Source organism: Electrona antarctica (genome assembly GCF_951216825.1).
Source record: "Electrona antarctica genome assembly, chromosome: 4".
In the NCBI taxonomy this organism is placed as follows: Eukaryota; Metazoa; Chordata; class Actinopteri; order Myctophiformes; family Myctophidae; genus Electrona; species Electrona antarctica.
In genome coordinates this window covers 19743108-19763518 of record NC_136809.1, presented here as the reverse complement: position 1 = coordinate 19763518, position 20411 = coordinate 19743108, and the positions used below count along the sequence as shown (strand labels likewise).

Below are 20411 nucleotides of genomic sequence, written 5' to 3'. Positions count from 1 at the left end.
CAGCAGGCCATGAGACGGCAGTTTGTGAAGAAGTACAACTTTAGCTTCAGGGTTAGAATTCACTTAATTTATTCAGTATTCCGTATTTGGATCCTGGTCGCTAGCCAGAAACAGCACTAATTCTGTGTTTTGCCACCTGTTCATTTTCACCATCACATTGTGTTTGTGATTAAAGGGACATTTCACCGCTGGAATTCCAGTCACTCAATGTGAATAGTATTTATAGTAGATAGCACAATTTGAAATTTGCACTCGATGGCCAGACATATAATGTAGTCTGTGTGTTTGACTATGGTTTGACTGGATTGCTGGATTCCTACAATGACCATAATGCTGCACTCACCCCACCTTGTGGAGAGGGGGAGGGCTGTCTAAAGCCCCAACCACACCAATGGGTCGGGTCGGTACAAAAAAACCACACCAATGCAACTCATTGAGTTGCACCAGATGAGGGAGCTTTGCGATTTATATCTGGTGAACCTTACAGATCATCACTGCATCCTATATGACAGAGTGGGTTGGCCCTCCTTGGCCGACATGGAAAATAAACATTGGTATTTTTAAAGCAATTGATGGAACTTTACCGTTGTATATTAAAGCTCTGCTGGATTGGAACCCTGTAACATATAGGACATGCTCCAGTCATTGGCCCACACTAAAGGTCCCAAATATAAACACAGAGGTGGGGAAAACAGCCTTTTGTTTTAGTGCCCCAACCATATGGAATGACCTACTGTACAGCTTCTCTCATAACTAAGGCCAAACGGAATCTGCGGGTTTTTTTCTGTTTTTCTGCGGTGACTCTGGAGGAAAATCTGCGGGATTCTGCGGAGTGTTTTTTTTTCCTTTTAAGGTTTTAGACAGTTATCCAGGACTATAATCAATGTGTTTAGAGCAAAAATAACTCTAAATATGCGAAATAAACCTTAAAGTACCACAACAAAGTAATTAAGATCTATTAGTCAAATGTTCGACTTCATCCATTTTTATTCAATAATAATTCACTCCTTCATGAACATCCTTTAGTAGAATTCAAATAACAAATGTGAAATTAAATTACAATGGGTCCATGAACATACAAGCCAGCCAGCCAGCCAGTCCATTAGCCAGCCAGCCAAAAAGCCAGCCAGTCAGTCAGTCTGTCAGTCAGTCAGTCCGTTAGCCAGTCAGTCAGTCAGTCAGCCAGCCAGCCAGTCAGTCCATTAGCCAGCCAGCCAGCCAGCCACTCAGTCCGTTAACCAGCCAGCCAGTCAGTTAGCCAGTCAGTTATAGCCAGCTAGTCAGTCAGTCAGTCAGTCAGTCAGTCAATCAGCCAGCCAGATAGCCAGGGGCCAGCTTGGGGGCTTCCTCAAGAGGAATATCTGCCTCAACCAGAGCCTTTATAAAATCCAACACAAACTTCTTCCTCTCAGCAGTACATGGGTCTTGGAGAGGCAGGCAGCCAGGGTTTCAGTCCTAGATCGTACTGCAAAACAAAGACAATGTGTTAAAACCCTAGCATCCCTATTCTGAGGGTAACATTAGTTGAAAATAGCAGATCTACAAGTTCCCAAATGATGCCTCATGCTGCGACAGTGCGACTAAGTGGGTGTCTAAAAATACTGAACATGAATCCAACACAACACTGTTTGACATGGTGCTGTCTAGGGGACTAGGGCACCAAAACAGAGTGGGCACTAGGAAACGGTGGGCAGACTGGGCACCAGGGATAGGTGGGCACCAAAACAGAGTGGGCACTAGGGAAAGGTGGGCAGACTGGGCACCAGGGATAGGTGGGCACCAAAACAGAGTGGGCAGCAGGGATAGGTGGGCACCAAAACAGAGTGGGCACTAGGGAAAGGTGGGCAGACATGGGCACCAGGGATAGGTGGGCACCAAAACAGAGTGGGCACTAGGGAAAGGAGGGCAGACTGGGCACCAGGGAAAGCTAGGCACCAAAACAGAGTGGGCACTAGGGAAAGGAGGGCAGACTGGGCACCAGGGCAAGCTAGGCACCAAAACAGAGTGGGCACTAGGGAAAGGAGGGCAGACTGGGCACCAGGGCAAGCTAGGCACCAAAACAGAGTGGGCAAGCTATATTTAAGCTATATTAAAAAGTTGAATCTGCAACACAATTTGATATGGGGTCCCTGGCTCCTGCTTCATCTCTCTCAGCTAAAGGTTTTCTCTCAATTCAATTCAATTCAATTCAAATCAAAATAGCTTTATTGCCTGGCATGAGAAAACATACGTTTACATTGCCAAAGCAAAAGTGAAACGAGACAAGAAAACAATCTATGTACAAATAAATATGAATATAAATAGGAATTAAATAAAGGTGTACCGTGTAACTGTAAACAGATGTGTTACATTAACATTTTGAGTAATACTATCTAAAAATATTTCATATTCTCTCACACACACACACGCACGCACGCATGCACTCACTCACTCACTCACTCGCACGCACGCTCTCTCCAAACACACACACACACACACACACTTTCGCTCTCTCTCGCACGCACATCGCATGCAGTCTAAACACACACACTTTCTCTCTCTCTCAGCTCTCTCTCGCCTCTCGGAGCGATCGAAACGCAGCAACGCTGCCCAATTTTTTTAAATTTAGTTCAGCATGTTAACCAAACCAGCTAAGCTACAATAGTAGCCTAAATGTAAATGCTACTTACCCAAATCACTCGCACTCCTGTTGCTTCAGACGCGCAGTGAAATACCTGTTAGGTAATCCATTGTGTGTTGGCAAACAAGAAACAACACCCCCCGCGGCCCCCATCCGAATAAAAGTTATTGAATGACGACGAAGACGCGTGTCACTCAGCAGTCGGCTCCTCTGCAGTAAATCAGACAGGACTTCCGACAGCTTTTGAAGTTTTGATAAAGTTATATTAAATATTCTCGTCCAGAGCCTCCAACATATTAGTCAGCAGTAGAGAATGAGGGGAGGAGGGAGGGGCGGGTGCGTCCACTGGTTAATATTATGCTGGCCTGGGTAAAGTAAACTACAACATGAACGTGTTAAATTTCCGCGGAAATTCCGCGTCGTTTTCATCGGAACACCGCGGCCGCGTATTCCGTTCGGGCCTGCTCATAACATACGGTCAATTTAAATCTTTGATTGCAGACTTAGTGTCTGCAACTGTTTTTAAAATAGCCTACGACGACACTGCAAATGAGGATGACCTCAATGTATTTCGAGAATAAATAAAGGTTTGAATGAATGAATGAATGAATTCTGAAGCACTTTCACTTTCTCGTTTCCCAAAAAGCAAGAAGCAAAATCGTCCATTTCTACGTTGCGCCGATAATGTTATTTCTCTTCAGAAGTGTTAATATTGTAACCGCAATGCAGCATGAAGTCAGAAATTAGCCCTTTGATCCACTCCGCGAATGCAGTGTATAGATTCAGAGAAAAAAGGGTTTTATGACAGCGCTTAAACAAGGAAGTGAATGGTGCGCACGCACGAAACAAGGTTGGGCGAGGCTGAGCAAGGCGTTTCCAAAGGAGAGAGAGAGTTATACTTGATTATAATCCCACCGAAGGAGGGGTAGACCATTCATTTTGGACAAGCTGTTGTACTTCTACTGCTGCCAATGAAGAACTTCAATATCGTATTGCTGGGCTGTACACACTCCACTGTGAAACCATTATGATATAAAAGTTACATTTTTCAAATGAAAATTATGTATTATCCCCGGCAAGCCGCCCGTCCGTCTGTCCGTCCGTCTGTCCGTCCGTCTGTCTGTATAAAATGCTCATCTCAGACGTTTGGAGTGAAACTTTGAACACTACAATGAGGAAACTCCACAGCTAGTTTTTCACATTGGCCTGTTATAGCACCATCATGAGACCGATTCTTGCAGAAGGTGTTTTTTGAGGGGCGTTAGCAATTGGCAGAGGGGCCCGTTTTGCACAAAATGCCACAAATCATGAACACATTGTCCGATTGGCCATATAAACGGTCACAACACAGCCCCTGGGTAGGCAACCCGACCTGGCAGTGATCGGCGTTTAGATGAGCCCACTTTTCAAACTTTTCCATTTCTTTTTTGCCACTGTCGAGGAGCTATTAGCAAATGGAGTTGAAAACAACCTATTTGAAAGAAAGTCAACTTCCCCCTCAGCAGCTGAGTTAGCAGTTACCAAAGAGAGAGAGAGAGCCAGGTTTTTAAATTCCTCACCTTTATTAATTCTGCTGTTGTGTTTGGATGCCAATTTTGGGAGAAGTTTCACGCTGCCGCAGCATGATGTTCTGCGGAGTCATTTAGCAGTGTTATTTTGCTGTTGCCAATAATGTAAAATGTGCCTCTAGTTCCCCCACTTTTGCCTGCCGCCTGCTGCCAGTGTTGGTAGGATAACTCCCCACACCACCGTTCTGCCAGCACGCCAGGAGAATGAGTTCTGTTATTGGCCCCATGAATTCTCACTCTTGCCATCTGCCACCCAAACTGTAATTAAATTTCACTTATCTTTTTTTTCTGAACGAGAAGTTAATAGACCGAGTTTATTAAATGGAGGGATTTCTCATGCCAGCCATATAGCTTCTCATTGTTGTTTGACTCTGCTGCGCACACACACCACAGAAGAATATTGTGCACAACATGCACTGTCACAAGCTTAATGACATCATCACTGATACCAGCTCTCGGCCTAGAAGGATCATACTGTTTCACCATTTACATTGTCTACTCACAGAGAAAAATCACCCTTTTGTGTGCGTCTGGGTGTTATCTTTATGCATGTCTTTTTAGTTTTGTTCATGAATATATATCTCCGAATACTTCATTCATAGTCAACTATTACTGTTTTTTCACACCCATCCTCAAAAAACCTGGTCTTGACCTACCCTTTCTTTCAAAAATCCTGGAACCGCAACAAACACAGTACAGAGTCTGCTCTCATCAAATTCACCAATGACCTCCTGCGCTCCTGCGACTCTGATTCACTCAACATCCTCATCTTCCTCGACCTCAGTGCTGCTTTTGACACCATCTACCACCTCATACAACTCTCACGCCTCAAATCCACCCTCTGTAGATTGTAAGCTGCATGGTGAAAGTTACAGGCTGCATTTTCAGTGGGAGGTGTTCATGCTGTGTTAGATCATCAGGCCTAGTCGTAGGGCAGCCCTCAGATGGCTGTGTCTGATTCACAGTGTAAACCAACATGCGGCTCGTTTCACAGTCTCAGCGTGTTGTGCTAATTACTCATGCACTGAAGCCAGTATGTGCAATGAGTTCCATACTGTAACTTACAGTAAATAAAATGTGTAGAAATGTAGAACTTACAGTCTGTAAGTTCTACATTTCTACACATTTTTTTTTTTACAATGTGGATACTATATAACTAGGAATTCTCATTTGTGCACCCATGCACACATTATAGTCTCATTACAGTAGTAAGCTTTGCAGGTAGGCATTAAGTGGATTTGGGTGGACAGCATAATATGCTGTATGCTGTATGCAATTATAACACAAGAGGGATTATTCAGTGGAGTCTCAGTGTTTTTGTTTTCACTTGTAGTTGGAAGAGCATGAAATTCTGATTATTGTCATCCTTAGACTAATAAAGCAGATTGTAATACTAACTAAACTAAAGCTTACTAACATTATGGGGCTTCACATGCAACAAATCTTTGAGAAACAAGAGTGCTAATATAAGTGTTTTCCCCGGAATTTCTCCATGCCTTCTATACTGTTATTACTGTACAAAAGTTAGGTATTCGGTACAAATTAGGTATGCATGTTTCTACACTATACTATAGGCTAGTCTACTGTCCATGCCTAACAGAAACACACTTTTCAGTATTACCCGTATTGCTTCCAAGATCATCTGACTTCCTACAGTCACACTCTCAGATATGAACAATAAGGCCATATCACACGCTTATAGCACTTTCAATATAAAATTACACTGACTGATCATCCCCTGTATGGTCTTTTCAACCTCATGCCAGCTGGACAAAGATACAGAACCTTAGCGTTTTGTCTCCTCAGCCATCACGGCATTAAACAAACTGCCCCACCAATAGGAGGGTTCTGTGTACAGTGGGGACCTACAGTATTGTCTTGGTGATGTTTTTCTGTGCTATATGTGTTTTTGTTGTGGGTGTTTTGAACAGACCCGTGAAGACGAATATCCTTCAGGACAATAATTATATTATTAATATATTATAGCGGCGGTGGCTCAGGGGTAGAGTGGCTGGATGGTAACCGCAAGGTTGCCTGTTCGAACCCCGGCTCCCCCAGAGTTAGTGTCGAAGTGTCCTTGAGCAAGACACTGAACCCCTAATTGCTCCCGATGTGCTGGCTAGTGCCTTGCATGGTTTCTGCCGCCATCGGTGTATGAATGTGTGTGTGAATGGGTGAATTGATGCACAATCTATGTAAAGCGCCTTGGATAAAGGCGCTATATAAATGCACCATTTACCATTTACCATTATTATTATTATTATTATTATTATTATTATTACCCTTATTATTATTATTGTTGTCATCCTTTAGATCCTCGTCCATGTGGGCTTCCTAACGGAGGAGTCTGGAGATGTGTTCAGTCCCAAGGTGCTGAAGGGTGGTCCTCTGGGGGAGATGGTGCAGTGGGCGGACATCCTCACTGCCCTTCACGTTCTGGGACACAACCTCAAGATCTCCATGTCCGTGAAGGACCTCCAGGGGTGAGTCCACTTCAAACACCATTGTAAACTACAGTGCCCACTGGTCGAAGTTTGATTTCTTTAGTCAGTTTGAACCAACAAACACTGCATTGTATCTCGTCAGATCTTCGTAAAACGGTGGTAATGCATTTTATGGCTCGTGTTAGAGTTTATGTTAACACAAATTATCTGCCCTCCGCAGTGTGGAAAATCACACATTGGCTGATCTAAGGGGAGATAAAATATTAATGTTTACAGCATCTCAGGGAAGGTCGCTCTAATCCATTTCAGTGCAGTAGGTGGATGAATCTTTAGCGTTTGCAAGATCTATGAGGATAACCAGGCAATTATTTCAGAATGTTGAACTAGTGTGTATGCGTGTGCATGTGTACACGTTTGTTTGCTGATTCAGTGGCATTTACCAAAATAACCCATTACAAAATATGCTCTGCAAAAGCTGTTCACTAACACCAATGTCATCCTTAATGAATTACAGTAGCTCTCGTTATCCTGTTCCGCTGAGTTTCTTTGACAAACACCATTTGCCTCCCTATTTTAAATACGTTTAAGGCTTACTCAGAAGGATGCAAAATGTGCACTGCAAAATATCAACTGATGGAGCAGCTATAGTGGCAAGTAAATGCAAAATAGTGACATTTTTACAGTGGTGTTACTGTGCTTGTGTACCTTTTAAAATGTGAGCATTCTCTTTGCTCTAATTATATACGTCCCCAGTTAACCCATAGATCAGGCATGGAGGCTCAGAAGGCTCTGTTGAGTTATTTATTGCTGTATTGATCCCGTATTGACGCCCTCCCTGGTTCTCGTCAATGCGGCAGTGTTGTTGAGTGTCCATCTCCCCTGCGTCAGCACATTGTATGTTTCTGCTGACGGATACAGCTGTGGGGCTAACAGACACAGACATGAGCGTAAACAAGTGGCTGTGTACGTGCATGCACACGTGCACGCACCCACGCGCACATACAGATGGATGTAAATCTGCCCTATTGCGAGAGAGCCCTCAGGGCCGTTCTGTCCAGTCTATGGGATATCTACTGCATGGCCGAGGCGGTATATATCACATAGATTGTCAGCTCCGCCAGTCGCACACCAGTCTCATGGAGACGGATTGCAAATACAGTGCAGTAGTCCAAGGTTTATGAAGTGGGTTTTTCCAGTATCTTCATAAGAGACTTTGAAGGCTATGTTTTAGTTTAGCCTTGGACGAGAGCAATTTCTGCCATGGTTGGTCATAATGTTGACACAGGTATGGCGTGTTGGTGTATAGATCAATATAATGATACACACTCAGTTTTAGCTCCAAGGCAAGTTATTGGTTCTGCACTCCCTATAACAAAGCTCACTGATCATGTAGAAAGTGCACTTTATACGTGTTCATCTTTGAGTGTTAAATTGGCACTCACGGCAAATTCCGATTTATTTTGTGTGAGTTTAAAACGGACTGTGGATTGGTTCAGGTGTTACCTTGTGTGATCGGGTGGTAGAATCATTGGTATTGACTGCATTGATTCAAACAGTATAATTCACATTTTCTTTGGTGTACATGAGTTTGAAGAATTGTTGAACTGCATGCTATCCCGTTGTCTGCATGGTTTGCAACTGGTTTTAAACAGATACACTTTACAGTGTTTCTAGCATTTTGTGGTTTAATTTTTATACCTTTCCATTTCCCTTGGCCTTTGGCTTTGCTAAGACAGAACATCTTGTCTTTATTGAACAAAGCTCTGTCACCTTCATTCCTTAAATGTACCCCATCGCTGCATGCATGTACAGGTTGTTCACTCTGTACCGTTGGCCTAATGTCCCAGGCAATGTATTAAGTCTAAATTAAAAGGTTTGCTCGAATAAAAAGGGCCAATGTACATGCCTAAAACTAAGATGAGAGAACATATTACTCCAGTTTTAGCTTCACTGCATTGGCTTCCGTTTGTTTTTAGGATTGATTTTAAAATTATTTTACTTGTTTATAAAGCTCTCAATGGTCTCGCACCTTCCTACCTACATGACTGCCTGCCTAAATATGTTCCAAACCGCCCCCTCTGGTCTTCTACTGCTGGCCTGCTCGCTGTGCCTAAGAAATGGCGACTAAAAAATACGGTGAAGCAGCTTTTTGCTTATACGGGCAGACAGCGTGGAGCAATCATCATCATCATCTTTCGACCGCGGTCGAGATTGTGGATTTCAATATTACGCCAGACTTCCCGGTCATCCCGGCCATCCCCAGTTCCTGCTTACTGATGCCTGTGTCCCTAGCGATGACATGCAGGGAACGACAGTTTTCTACCTCTGGTCTGCTTTGAGGCAGGACTCCAGAGAAGAAGGGAAAATATAACCTCGTTGTCAGCTCTGTAGCAGTGGCCGGCAAACTGTGTTCTTCTGGATCGGACTAGTGAACAAACACTGGGAAGGTTGCCGTACTAGATTAGTCGATGGGTGGCTTTTCCAAGACAGATTTTGCACTCTCAATAGAAGGCAGGTGTAAGTGCCATCCAACCGTTTCTCTAGTTTCTTTGAAAGTGTCCATGTCTCGGAGCCATAGAGTAGAATCGGCTGTCATGTCATATTTTTACTTTTAACATCTTACTAAGCTGAGATGACCAGATCTTATGCATGTCATTGCAGGCTGACCAGGCCATACCCTTCCTAGTTTGAAAGTCCTTTTGCGAAGAAGATATATATGAACCCAAATACTTAGTCATCAACCTGTTTCAGAGGAGTGTTGTTAAGTGTTTTTATAATGTGGTTATTGTTGGATTTGCATATATTTACGTATTCAGTTTTCGTCTCGTTGAGATAAAGACCAACACAGTTGGAGGCCTGCTCAAGAGACTGAAGCGTATTCCAATGATTGACTGATAAGCGCGATGTCATCAGCAAAGTCAGTGTCGGTTAGGTATTTAGCAGGATGACGAGAGCTTCTCCTAGGGTTTAGTTGGTAGCCCTTATCATTGATAGTATCAACTGACATACGAAGAACATACAGTAATCAACAACAATAATACATAGAAACGGGGCAAGTGTGTCGCCTTGGAGAATGCCAGCAAGGATGGGGAATGATGGTGTTTCTCGGTCAGGAGTAAGGATGGTCGCTGAGGTATTTGTATATAGAACTTTTATGGCATTGATCATTTTGTCGGGGATACCATATAATTTAAGAATTTCAAAAATGTTGGCTCTGTCCACTGAATCAAAAGCCTATGAGAAATCAACAAAGACTAGTGCGAGATTGATGTTGCAGAGCTGTGATTCCTCAATAACCCTACGTAAGCATAGGATTTGACTCAAAGTGGATCTACCACGTCTAAATCTGTTTTGATTGTTTCGGAGTATAGGCTCAACGAAAGGGATAAGACGATTGAGTTTGTTGTAAAGTTTTGCAGCAATTGGCATTAAGGAAATTCCTCTATAATTACATGGAACAAACTCCCACTGTACCTTCGACAGGCAGCCTCTGTAGACATTTTTAAAGCACAGCTCAAGACCCACTTCTACACTCTTGCTTTTAATTGATCTTTTACATTTTTTGTTATCCATGTCCTTATGTATTATTTTTAATGTTTTATACCTTGCTTTTCTTTTCTTTTTCCATTGCTCTGTAAAGGACTTTGAGCTGCATTTCATGTCATGACAGGTGCTATACAAATAAAGTTTTATTATTATTATTATTATGTCAGACATATCGTCTCTAGTGATTCATACGATGCTCGTTTGTCATGTCATGTCATGTCATGTCATGTCATGTCATGTCATGTCATGTCATGTCATGTCATGTCATGTCATGTCATGTCATGTCATGTCATGTCACAACAAGTGTCACAACCATGCTTCTTACCTTATACCAAGGGACAGAATTAGACCAGCTGAGAAACTTTTCATGTAATGGATTTGCCATTTGGAAAGCAACAGTATTGATTTTCTCTGTTGTAGCCATGCGTAATATAATGAAAGGTGAAAACATGTCTCTTTGTAGAGGCGTGAACAAACCAGGGTGATTTTCCTAACAAACATACATTTTATTTTGGATCCAAGGAGAGTGTACCACTGCACAGTCAAACCACATACACAGTCAAATCCTCAGTCTTGGTTTAACATCGGAATTGTACCCTTATGGGTCCATTTGTACACTCTGATAATGAAATGAACACAGAGGATATTTGCTGTGTGCTGAGGCCTTTGTACATATTGCCTTTTCCAAGGTATTGAAACTGGAAATGCAATCAGCTGCTTTTGTCAGTAATGGAGTAAGAATGGTGAAGATGCACAAGTGTTTTCATGCTAATTAGCTATTGTAATGGTATCCCATACAGTGTATATACCACACTACAATCAACAGGACGGCACCAAAAGTCCTTTAGATCTAAAGTACACATTTTCAGATGCAGTATTCTGCACACATCTAGTGCCTACTGCCTAGTGTTACAACATGGTGGATGTGTGATGGTTCACAGTGTATGAAGTCCTACTACAAGCAATAATTGAGGTGGGTTTTGATTGTCATCGCCATTATTCTTCACATTGTGTTGTTTTGTCCATTCTGCAAGAGTCACATTTTTTCAGGAGTCATTTCCCACTCTCGTGAGTGGTCGTGGTACCGTCACAATTGTATCATAAAATGCTACATCTACAGTATAATGATGACATCTGATGAAGGGACCATTTTCTTCTGGCAGACAGACAAACAAGGCTGACACACACAGTAAGATGATGTAGGCTGTAACTATTAGGAAACAGAACTATAAAAACAGATACAATTGTTGGCTAGGCAGACTGACAGAAACACAGAAAGCAGACAAGCAAACAACATGCCCACAGAGACTATTTTTAGTGTGCAGTGTGTACTCACAACCACAGATTTGGCAACATCTTTTATTTTACAACAAGAACATTACAAGTGCGATATTTTAATAATTATGCTGACAGGACGTACTATTTCGATATCAATATTCAAAGTTATGAAATTATGCATTATTAAAATATTACAGCAGTGTTTAGGGGGTCCCAATTCTATCCACTTCCACAGCTGAAGAATATGATGTTTATGTATTGTACACACACACACACACACACACACACACACACACACACACACACACACACACACACACACACACACACACACAAGCATATATTACTGTACAGAACTCAATACTGTACGGTAACAAACACTGCAGTACTGTGCGTGTCTAGTGTCAGTGCAGGTTCTGGAGTACATTTGTTCTCATGGCCACAGTGAAGGATTGTGGTTGGCTGAGGAAGCAATGGCGAAGACCTGTAATTGGTCACCGAGGGGCTGATTAGGGCCAGCGTTCCATTGTATAATCAATGGGTCATCCTGGTCCGCAGTTCAAGTCTGGTGGAGACGTGTGGGCGGACACGGGTCACTGGAGAGTAGGTTTAGGCAGTGGTGGGAAAAGTAGCCTACTCAATTGTTTTACTTAAGTAAAAGCAACAATACTGCAATGTAGAACTACTCCGTCACAAGTCAAAGTCTGGAATTCAAAATGTACTTAAAAGTACCAAAAGTAGAAAGTACTCACTATGCAGAATGTCCTATTTAAGTTTTCAAATGTATACCAATATTTAGAAAATAGCAGATCTACAATTTGGCTATTTTCAAATGGCTGAAATTGGGCTGGAGTGGTTAATGTATGTTTTGTAATGTTAATGCATGTTTTGTAATAATCAAAGTAACTAGTAACTGAAGTTTCCATATAAATGTAGTGCAGTAAAAATACAATATTTGCCTCTGAGATGTAGTGGCGTAGAAGTAAAAGTATTGGAAATTGGAAATACTCAAGTGAAGTACAAATTCCTCAAAATTGTAGTTACCGGTACTCTAAGTATACACAGTACTTAAGTAAATGCACTTAGTTACTTTCCACCACTGTGTTTAGGACATCAGTCATCATCAGTACTCAGACGGTTACATTCCACCACACACCACCCTGAGGCCATTATGTGTCAAGGCTGCGTACACATACAAATTATGCTGATTAAATATCTATGCAGAAATCCATAATGTATTAAAAAGTGAGCTTGACATGACTTGTGGCAAAAGGTTGAGAGTAGAGATTATACACTACAGCAACGCTTATTAATGCGGTGTTTCGTGCTGTTCTCAATGTAATAGTCAATTTACCTACTTATCTTCCATCCATCCATCCATCTTCAACCGCTTATCCGTAGTCGGGTCGCGGGGGCAACAGCTCCACCAGAGAGCTCCAGACTTCCCTCTCCAGAGCAACATTAGTGACTTCCTCCTGGGGGATCCCGAGACGTTCCAAGGCCAGTGATCTAGTAATCCCTCCATCTGCGCCTTGGTCTGCCCTGTGGTCTCCTCCCAGTGGGACGTGCATCGAGGACCTCCCTAGGGAGACGCCCGAGAGGCATCCTAACCAGATGCCCGAACCACCTAAGCTGGCTCCTTTCCAGGCGAAGGAGCAGCGGCTCTATTCCGAGTCTCTCCCACGTGACTGAACTTCTCACCCTATCTCTAAGGGAGATGCCAACCAGCCTACTTACCTGCTGGTGCAAATTATGTATACATGAATGTGCCAAATGACAATACATTGAACTGACAGCTGTTTTCAGGACACCAGCCTGAGCTGGTTCAGTGAAAAGAGCACTGCAGTCCCCAGCTCTCCTTCATTGTCTGTGACACTTGCCTTGTGGGCACTGATCCAGTTTCTGGCCTCCCTTTGATGATTCATTACTCATCATAATGGGTGCATGAATATGTTTACCACACAAACCAATTTATATGGTATAGTTTGATGTGTCACTTACGTGGACGCCAAATAATATTGTTCTTCATTTGCTGCAGATTTGAACATGTCATATGAACATTAATATGAACTAGACTTGGAAATGTACAGTATAGGGTGTTAATGGGACAATTGTGTGGGAGTTTTTCCAAACCATTTAGGGGTAAAGATTCTTCTGCCCCACTGTGATTTATAATAACTAAACAGGTGTATATGTTTTTCATACATCTTACTATGGATCTGCACACATTTCCATAGGCTGTAAGTTCATGGTCTCACACCAACCCATTGTAATTTTACATCAATATTTGAAGTCAAAATGTAATTGCAGTGATTCATGGCAAACATTAACCAGATTGCATTAACAGTGTTATTCAAATACTAGCCTCGGTACGCAGGCTTTTATTTTCGTTTGCATTCGGCTCAAAAAGAAAAGCCTGGGGAAACGCCAGGGGAAACTTTCAGTGTTCTGTATACAGGGAGGGGAGGGGAGGAGGTGGCGGGGGTGGGCTCTCAGATCGCTGAACCAATAGGATCCATCGCCATGCTCACGTCGGCACCAATAGGATTCCGCCTTGTACTCGCTGGCACCTGCCCCTCTAGACCAGAAACCACACAGGCCGGGCCAGGCTATTCAAAATAATACTGAGTACTTGTGGTTATAAACCATACCATGTAAGATAGAACACAACACAACACAACACAACACAACACAACACAACACAACACAACACAACACAACACAACACAACACTTTTTCACCCAGTGTCAATTATCTAATGTAATACTGGGCTCTACACTCCCTCCGCCAACCTGGGGAAAGCAAAGGACTGACCTCATGATGCTTCCTTCAATGCATGAGCATCCAAGCCACTTATTTTCACCTGACAGGTGGTAGTTGGACGTACAGTAGCACATGGAAGGAACACGTTATTCCAACCAGTTCCTCCGCAGACATGTCTGCAGCGTTGCTCAGAGTCGACTCTGAATGCACAACACATGCATCAGCTCTAGGCTGATAGTGATAGTGATATAGTCCCACAGCGGGCAGGTCACAGTGATGCATAGATGTGTGTGTGTGTGTGTATTCTGCCTCTCCTGTGATGGGGCAGGAACACACCTCAGTCCCCGAACTGTCACTGAGCAGATGGATGGATTGATGAACGAGTGCACGTGGAGAAGAAGGCTGGCGGGAGATGGGGAAAGGAAATGTGTTGAGTCAGCGGGGGTGTGTGTGTGTGTGTGTGTGTGTGTGTGTGTGTGTGTGTGTGTGTGTGTGTGTGTGTGTGTGTGTGTGTGTGTGTGTGTGTGTGTGTGTGTGTGTGTGTGTGTGTGTGTGTGTGTGTGTGTGTGTGTGTGTGTGTGTGTGTGTGTGTGTGCGTGCGTGCGTGCGTGCGTGCGTGCGTGCGTGCGTGCGTGCGTGCGTGCGTGCGTGCGTGCGTGCGCACATTTAATTTGTCTTAAACTCTGGGTTTATTGCCCCACCACATCTCACTTCAGATGTGTGAGCTGTGTGTGTCCTGGGCAAAGGGGGGGGGGGGGGGGGCATCATCTTAGCATGACAGCTTCAACTGATACATTTGCATGAAGCACCTGCTGTGCCGTAGCAAGTATAGCTGAGCATCAATTTGGATGCCGGAAAACGGAGCTCGAAATTGTCAGTAAGTCAGCATTTTTGATTAGATTGCTGACAAAGGACAGAGTGCTCGTACCCATCAATGCCATGCATATAGTAGAGCCAAGCTCTTAGCATAGCAGCACATTTACTGCCCTGTGTGTCCATTAAATGTGATGTTAACTACCTACATGTTTGGCTATCGCAACCCTTCTATCTGAAGCGGTATTTACTGAGGCAGCATTTTGCCTTGTATCTGGGTTGTATCTGTATTTGTATTTGTATTTGTATCTGTATTTGCATCTTGTATTTGGGTTGTATCTGAAATGGAGCCAGTTAGTCTTGCAATTAAAAACATACCTCACACAGTGTTGCTCTGCCAAGTTGTGCCAACCACAACCAAAGCTAAAATTGTGATTCAGTGAATTGATTTTGAGAGGCGTGGCAACCAAATGGATTGATTTTAGGATGTAGTATATTTTTGTACAGTTTCTATAGTTGACACAAATGTATGTTAACAAGTCAGACAGAGTATCAATGCATATCAGGTGCTGTGATAACAATCCACTTCTGTTCAATTCGACCTGAAACAAAAATTTGAATGCCATTTCGGAAGCATCACCACTGTCACCAATTTAATTTCCTTTTATTTTATTTCCGTTGGAAGACGACAAAGTTTTAGCTGTTGACAGAACTACATCTACTGTCCAGGACCAAATGATCCACATGGCAGGTAGACAAACTACAACCACTGCAGCTGTGTAGTTAGATTGTAGGCTAGTTCACTAATAGTTACGGATGGTATCTTTAAAATGTTTGATCATATAGGAATAGTAATGGACACATGCACGCACGTACCCACGCATTAAGTAAATGCACTTAGTTACTTTCCACCACTGTGTTTAGGACATCAGTCATATCAGGCATTATGTGTGATTCAACCTACATGTCTGCACTTCTAAAGGTATCTGTCCCAGTGATACACATACTCATGAAAGCTTTAACATTTGAAATATTCATCTTAAACATTTTCTGTGTATGTGTATGTTTATTGTTTATCTATGTATTGTTTGATATCTAGGGAAGCAACATAACAGAGAGATGGAGAGGGAGCTATTGTACGCATATACATGCTGTACACATACATTTGGCAAGCAACATAAAGAGACAGAGATAAAGAGAATGACTTTATATTATTCTTCCCAATTTCTGTGGGCTTGTGTGTGTATCAGAGAGAGAGAGAGAGAGAGAGAGAGAGAGAGAGAGAGAGAGAGCAAGTAATGCACTTGAGACAGGGATTACACAATAATGACTTCATGGCAGGCCAGGACACGGTAAATTATATGGAGCATGCACGTGACCTAGAAAAACTGAGAGAGAGAGAGAGAGAGAGAGCGAGAGAGAAGGAGAGAGAGAGAAAACGAGATGAATATGCACGTGTGTGGTATAATCATGTGTGAGTGTGCATGTGAATGGCTTGAATAGGGTCTGATTCTTCGTTGCCCCTCTGTATGAGAAAGAGAGAGATTAATGAGTTGAGGGAGCTTCAGGATGCACGTGGGACTCTGTGCCGTGAAAGACAACAGGCTAAATGGATTACAACAAGATGGTCAGGGTCAGAGCAGTGCAAAGGAGGAGAGAGAGAGATGTAGGTGATCGAAATGGGATCAGAACAAGTGAGTGATAGTGACCAGTGACCGCACTCTAGAGGTCTTCAGGCGTCCAATTTGACCAACCTGTACCCAAATAGACCCGTCAAAAATGTACCCAGCCAGAACCGAATGGACCTGGCTATAATTCTAATTTTTTGTTCCAAACCCGAAAAGTACAGAGAGATGTCAGACCAGAGCCAAACCGATATTATTAGAAATATGAGTTCCGCCTGAGCAGTACAGAGAGATGTCCGACTGTACCTGTAGGGGCGGCTGTGGCTCAGGAGGTAGAGCAGGTCGTCCAATGATCCATGGGTCGGCGGTTCGAATCCCGGCTCCTCCTGTCTACATGTCGAAGTGTCCTTGGGCAAGACACTGAACCCCAAATTGCTCCCGATGTGCTGGTTGGTACCTTGCATGGCTTCCGCTGCAATCGGTGTATGAATGTGTGTGTGAATGTAATGCACAATCTATGTAAAGCGCCTTGGATAAAGGCGCTATATAAATGCACCATTTACCATTTACCATTTACCCATACAAAACCTGTTGGACCTGAGGTTCTTGTGTAGAAAAATGAGCACTCTCAGCCTGTCGCAGATTACCGGGTTCACGGCTCACGAAGATTCACAGTAAGAAAGAAATAGCCAGCACTCAGAAGTCCTTCTGGTACTTTGAATTCGTATTAAGCCGCACAGACAACACAGGAAACATTTCAAAGTGCTGGCTATTTCTTTCGATCTCCTTGTTGTCTAAACAGTAGCGCTGCTACTTCCTTACTTCCTTACTACGACGCAAGGTACGGAGGAATAGTGGAACCGTCATTTCACTGGTGGAACCCCGAGAACCCAGACATACAGTAGTGGTTCTGACCTGGCCCCGGAGTCACTTCTTGTGGATCGAACCGTGACTGAGCCGGGCCCGGGTCGGAGCCCGGGTAATTTTTGGGTTCTCTGGTTTACCCGAAGATCTCTATCGCACACACATATCAACAGATATCAGAAGCTAGAATAAATTGGCACATTGTAACAGAAAGCATCTTGGTTCGTTCAGTGTGACTATAGGTCAAGGATTGTCGTGGACGGCATTGTAGGCTAACGAACCTCTCTGTCTGTGTTTTTCATTTTGGGTCATGTTTGTGCCTGTGACTTTGTGTCTGGTACGACAATAGTCAATGCTACCAAATAACACATACTGTAGTGTAACACCATGTTAAATATAATTGGAGGGTCATTGTTTGTGTTACCAGAAAGATTGCTGTGGCAGTTTTATATTTTTTTTGTGAGATAAAGAACAAGTAATCAATTGCTATCTGCTAGTCTATGACTGGACTGTTTGGTGAAAATGGCTATAGAGATATTACCAGATCCCTTTGGAGAATTTGTAAAGATAAAACTATATTGCCCTATGACATATAGTTTCAATAGTTTCATTGTACAAGTTAATTGTGAGTCTTCACAATTAACTTGAAATGTAAAGAAAATCTCAATCTGTAACAGGCCTTTTACAGATTCATTTGAGGTACGCATAAAAAAACAATATTCTCCAGCGGTTTCTTCTTGCGTGCGCGCCCCTCTAGACCAGAAAGCAGGCTGGCTAGACCAGGCTACAATCCTCTCAAACTGTCTTAAAACCAATAACATCAGTATACAAACAGGCTATAAAAATCATGGATCAAAAACGATAGATGAGATGGCACCTTTGTGCCTTTGTGGTATTTAAAAAAGAAAACAACGTTTTTATGTTTGAAAATGTTGTGTTTTTTTTCTACTATCAAATTGTTTTTTAAATGTTTACATGGTCATGTTTCACATTTGTTTTCTGGACTGGTTGATAGACTTCCGAGCTCTGGTACAGCAACTACACAAGCCTCAACAAGTGGTAAAATATTACTAGAATATATTCCTTTTTTGTACATAATTGAGTTTTTAAACTAAAGTGTTACCGTATTTTTAGAAAAGTCTCCTGTGGACAGGTGTTGAAAACTAGCACTCGTGCTAATACACTGTAAGCACGATCTACAAATTGTACAATTGTGTAATGTGCAATGTGATTGTGATGTCCATATCAAATAAATAAACATAATGTGATAGGTAGATTCAATTAAACTCACAATAGGACATGGTGGGTAATCACAATTTAACCTTTTTCTCATGACAGTGTGAAATATAATAAAGTCCAAGGTAAACTGTTGCGCCTTTCTGACATTAGTTCAAGGTTCATTGCAGCATTTGCCGGTACGGGAGTTCTCAAAAACATATATGAATAGGGGTGGAAAAAAGACTCACACTCCACAAACAGCTTAAAGGAGCATTCAGTGATTTGGCTGATTTGGAAAAAATCCCGGCCCACCCCGGTAACAAGATGTGCACATGCAAACACTCTACAGTGGGGGAAGTACAACAGACCAACAGCACGTGCACCAAGGCCCGCCCCACTCGATTATGATTGGAGGAACTTTATAGTAGGGAGGATTATCCAAAAAATAAGAAGAAATAAGTGATATTTGAATGAAGTGAAATCACTGAATATACCTTTAAGGATAAAAGACAGAGAAAATAACGCTTTCTGTAATTTGACATGCTCAAAGTGCTCAAAAGTACAGCAAACATTTTGGTCGTGCGATCATCATCAGTGCCATATGAACCACAGACTGACACCACGAGACTGACACTGATAGTACATTCGGCAGTGTATCGTAGTACCTGAGTCACTTCTGAGTAGATGTGTCCTTCGAGAGCAAATCGTCCTTGTCACTATTTTAAATGATGTGGTCTGATTTGTGTACTGTACAGTACTAATATGTACATTTACTCAATCACTGATGATGTAGCAAAACATTGCTCACCAGTGTTGCACAAAGCCTGTTAACTCTATTCAGCAACAAAGACTGAACAACACTTGCATTCTAACAGACTGTGTAACATCTGTTTGTCTGATCAGACTTGTATTCACAGCTCAGGCAAGACAAAATGTACCTAAAGTACTTTAGATACTGGGAGATGGCTTTTACAAAATAGGTACACTTGAAATCCTCACTCTGTGTGGCATTTCGTCATATCCTTGGATTTTCTTTGACTTTTCTTCTGATGCAATACAGTATGTACTGTACACAATAACAGTACGTGACCCTATTATCTCTACTGGTAGTACCACGAAGGGTTATAATGGTAGTGGATAGGAGATGCTGGAGATCTAAAACTAAAATGTAAGTCTCTCTCCCTCCCACTCTCCAGCCTTATTTCATTGTTCCTTTGTTTATTTCCCTGCCTCAATTTCTTTAAATATTTTAGTTTTTCTGAAATGAACACAGTAACATGAAGAATGCGCTACAATACAGTGAGCCTCCACAAAATACACAGGGGGTGTCCAAACTTTTTTCAAAGGGGGCCAGGGGGAAAATATTAAAACAAAGCCACATACATAAATTCATTTAACTATCGTCATCAATATTAAATAACTCTATCAATGGTCTTTTGTCAGGTGTGTGCTGTGAACAAAACACTAAAATAACTAGCCAGACATGCAAGGTACATTTTTTTAAATAGCCTTTGTTTGACCCCATTCAGAATGAGACAACAAGGAACAAGGAATCTTGACAAATTGTACTCTGGGAAATGCCGGGGTTACTAAAAAACGTCAATGTAAAAATGTCCCATACTGTGGCCAGGCCATTCAAAATACAACTCAGGTAAGCTGTCCACTTTGGACA

The 20411-nt window shown here is 42.4% G+C and overlaps 1 protein-coding gene across 3 annotated transcripts in view; it reads left to right on the top strand.

Moving 5' to 3' along the window:
- Window positions 1–20411, top strand: part of LOC306921388 (alpha-1,6-mannosylglycoprotein 6-beta-N-acetylglucosaminyltransferase B-like) — a 95718-nt gene that overhangs the window by 36210 nt on the left and 39097 nt on the right. For all 3 annotated transcript variants that reach the window (XM_079498500.1, XM_079498501.1, XM_079498499.1), the window contains exon 6: window positions 6502–6671. In XM_079498500.1, coding sequence (XP_079354626.1) covers window positions 6502–6671 — 170 coding nt within the window. The remainder of the gene's footprint in view (window positions 1–6501; window positions 6672–20411) is intronic.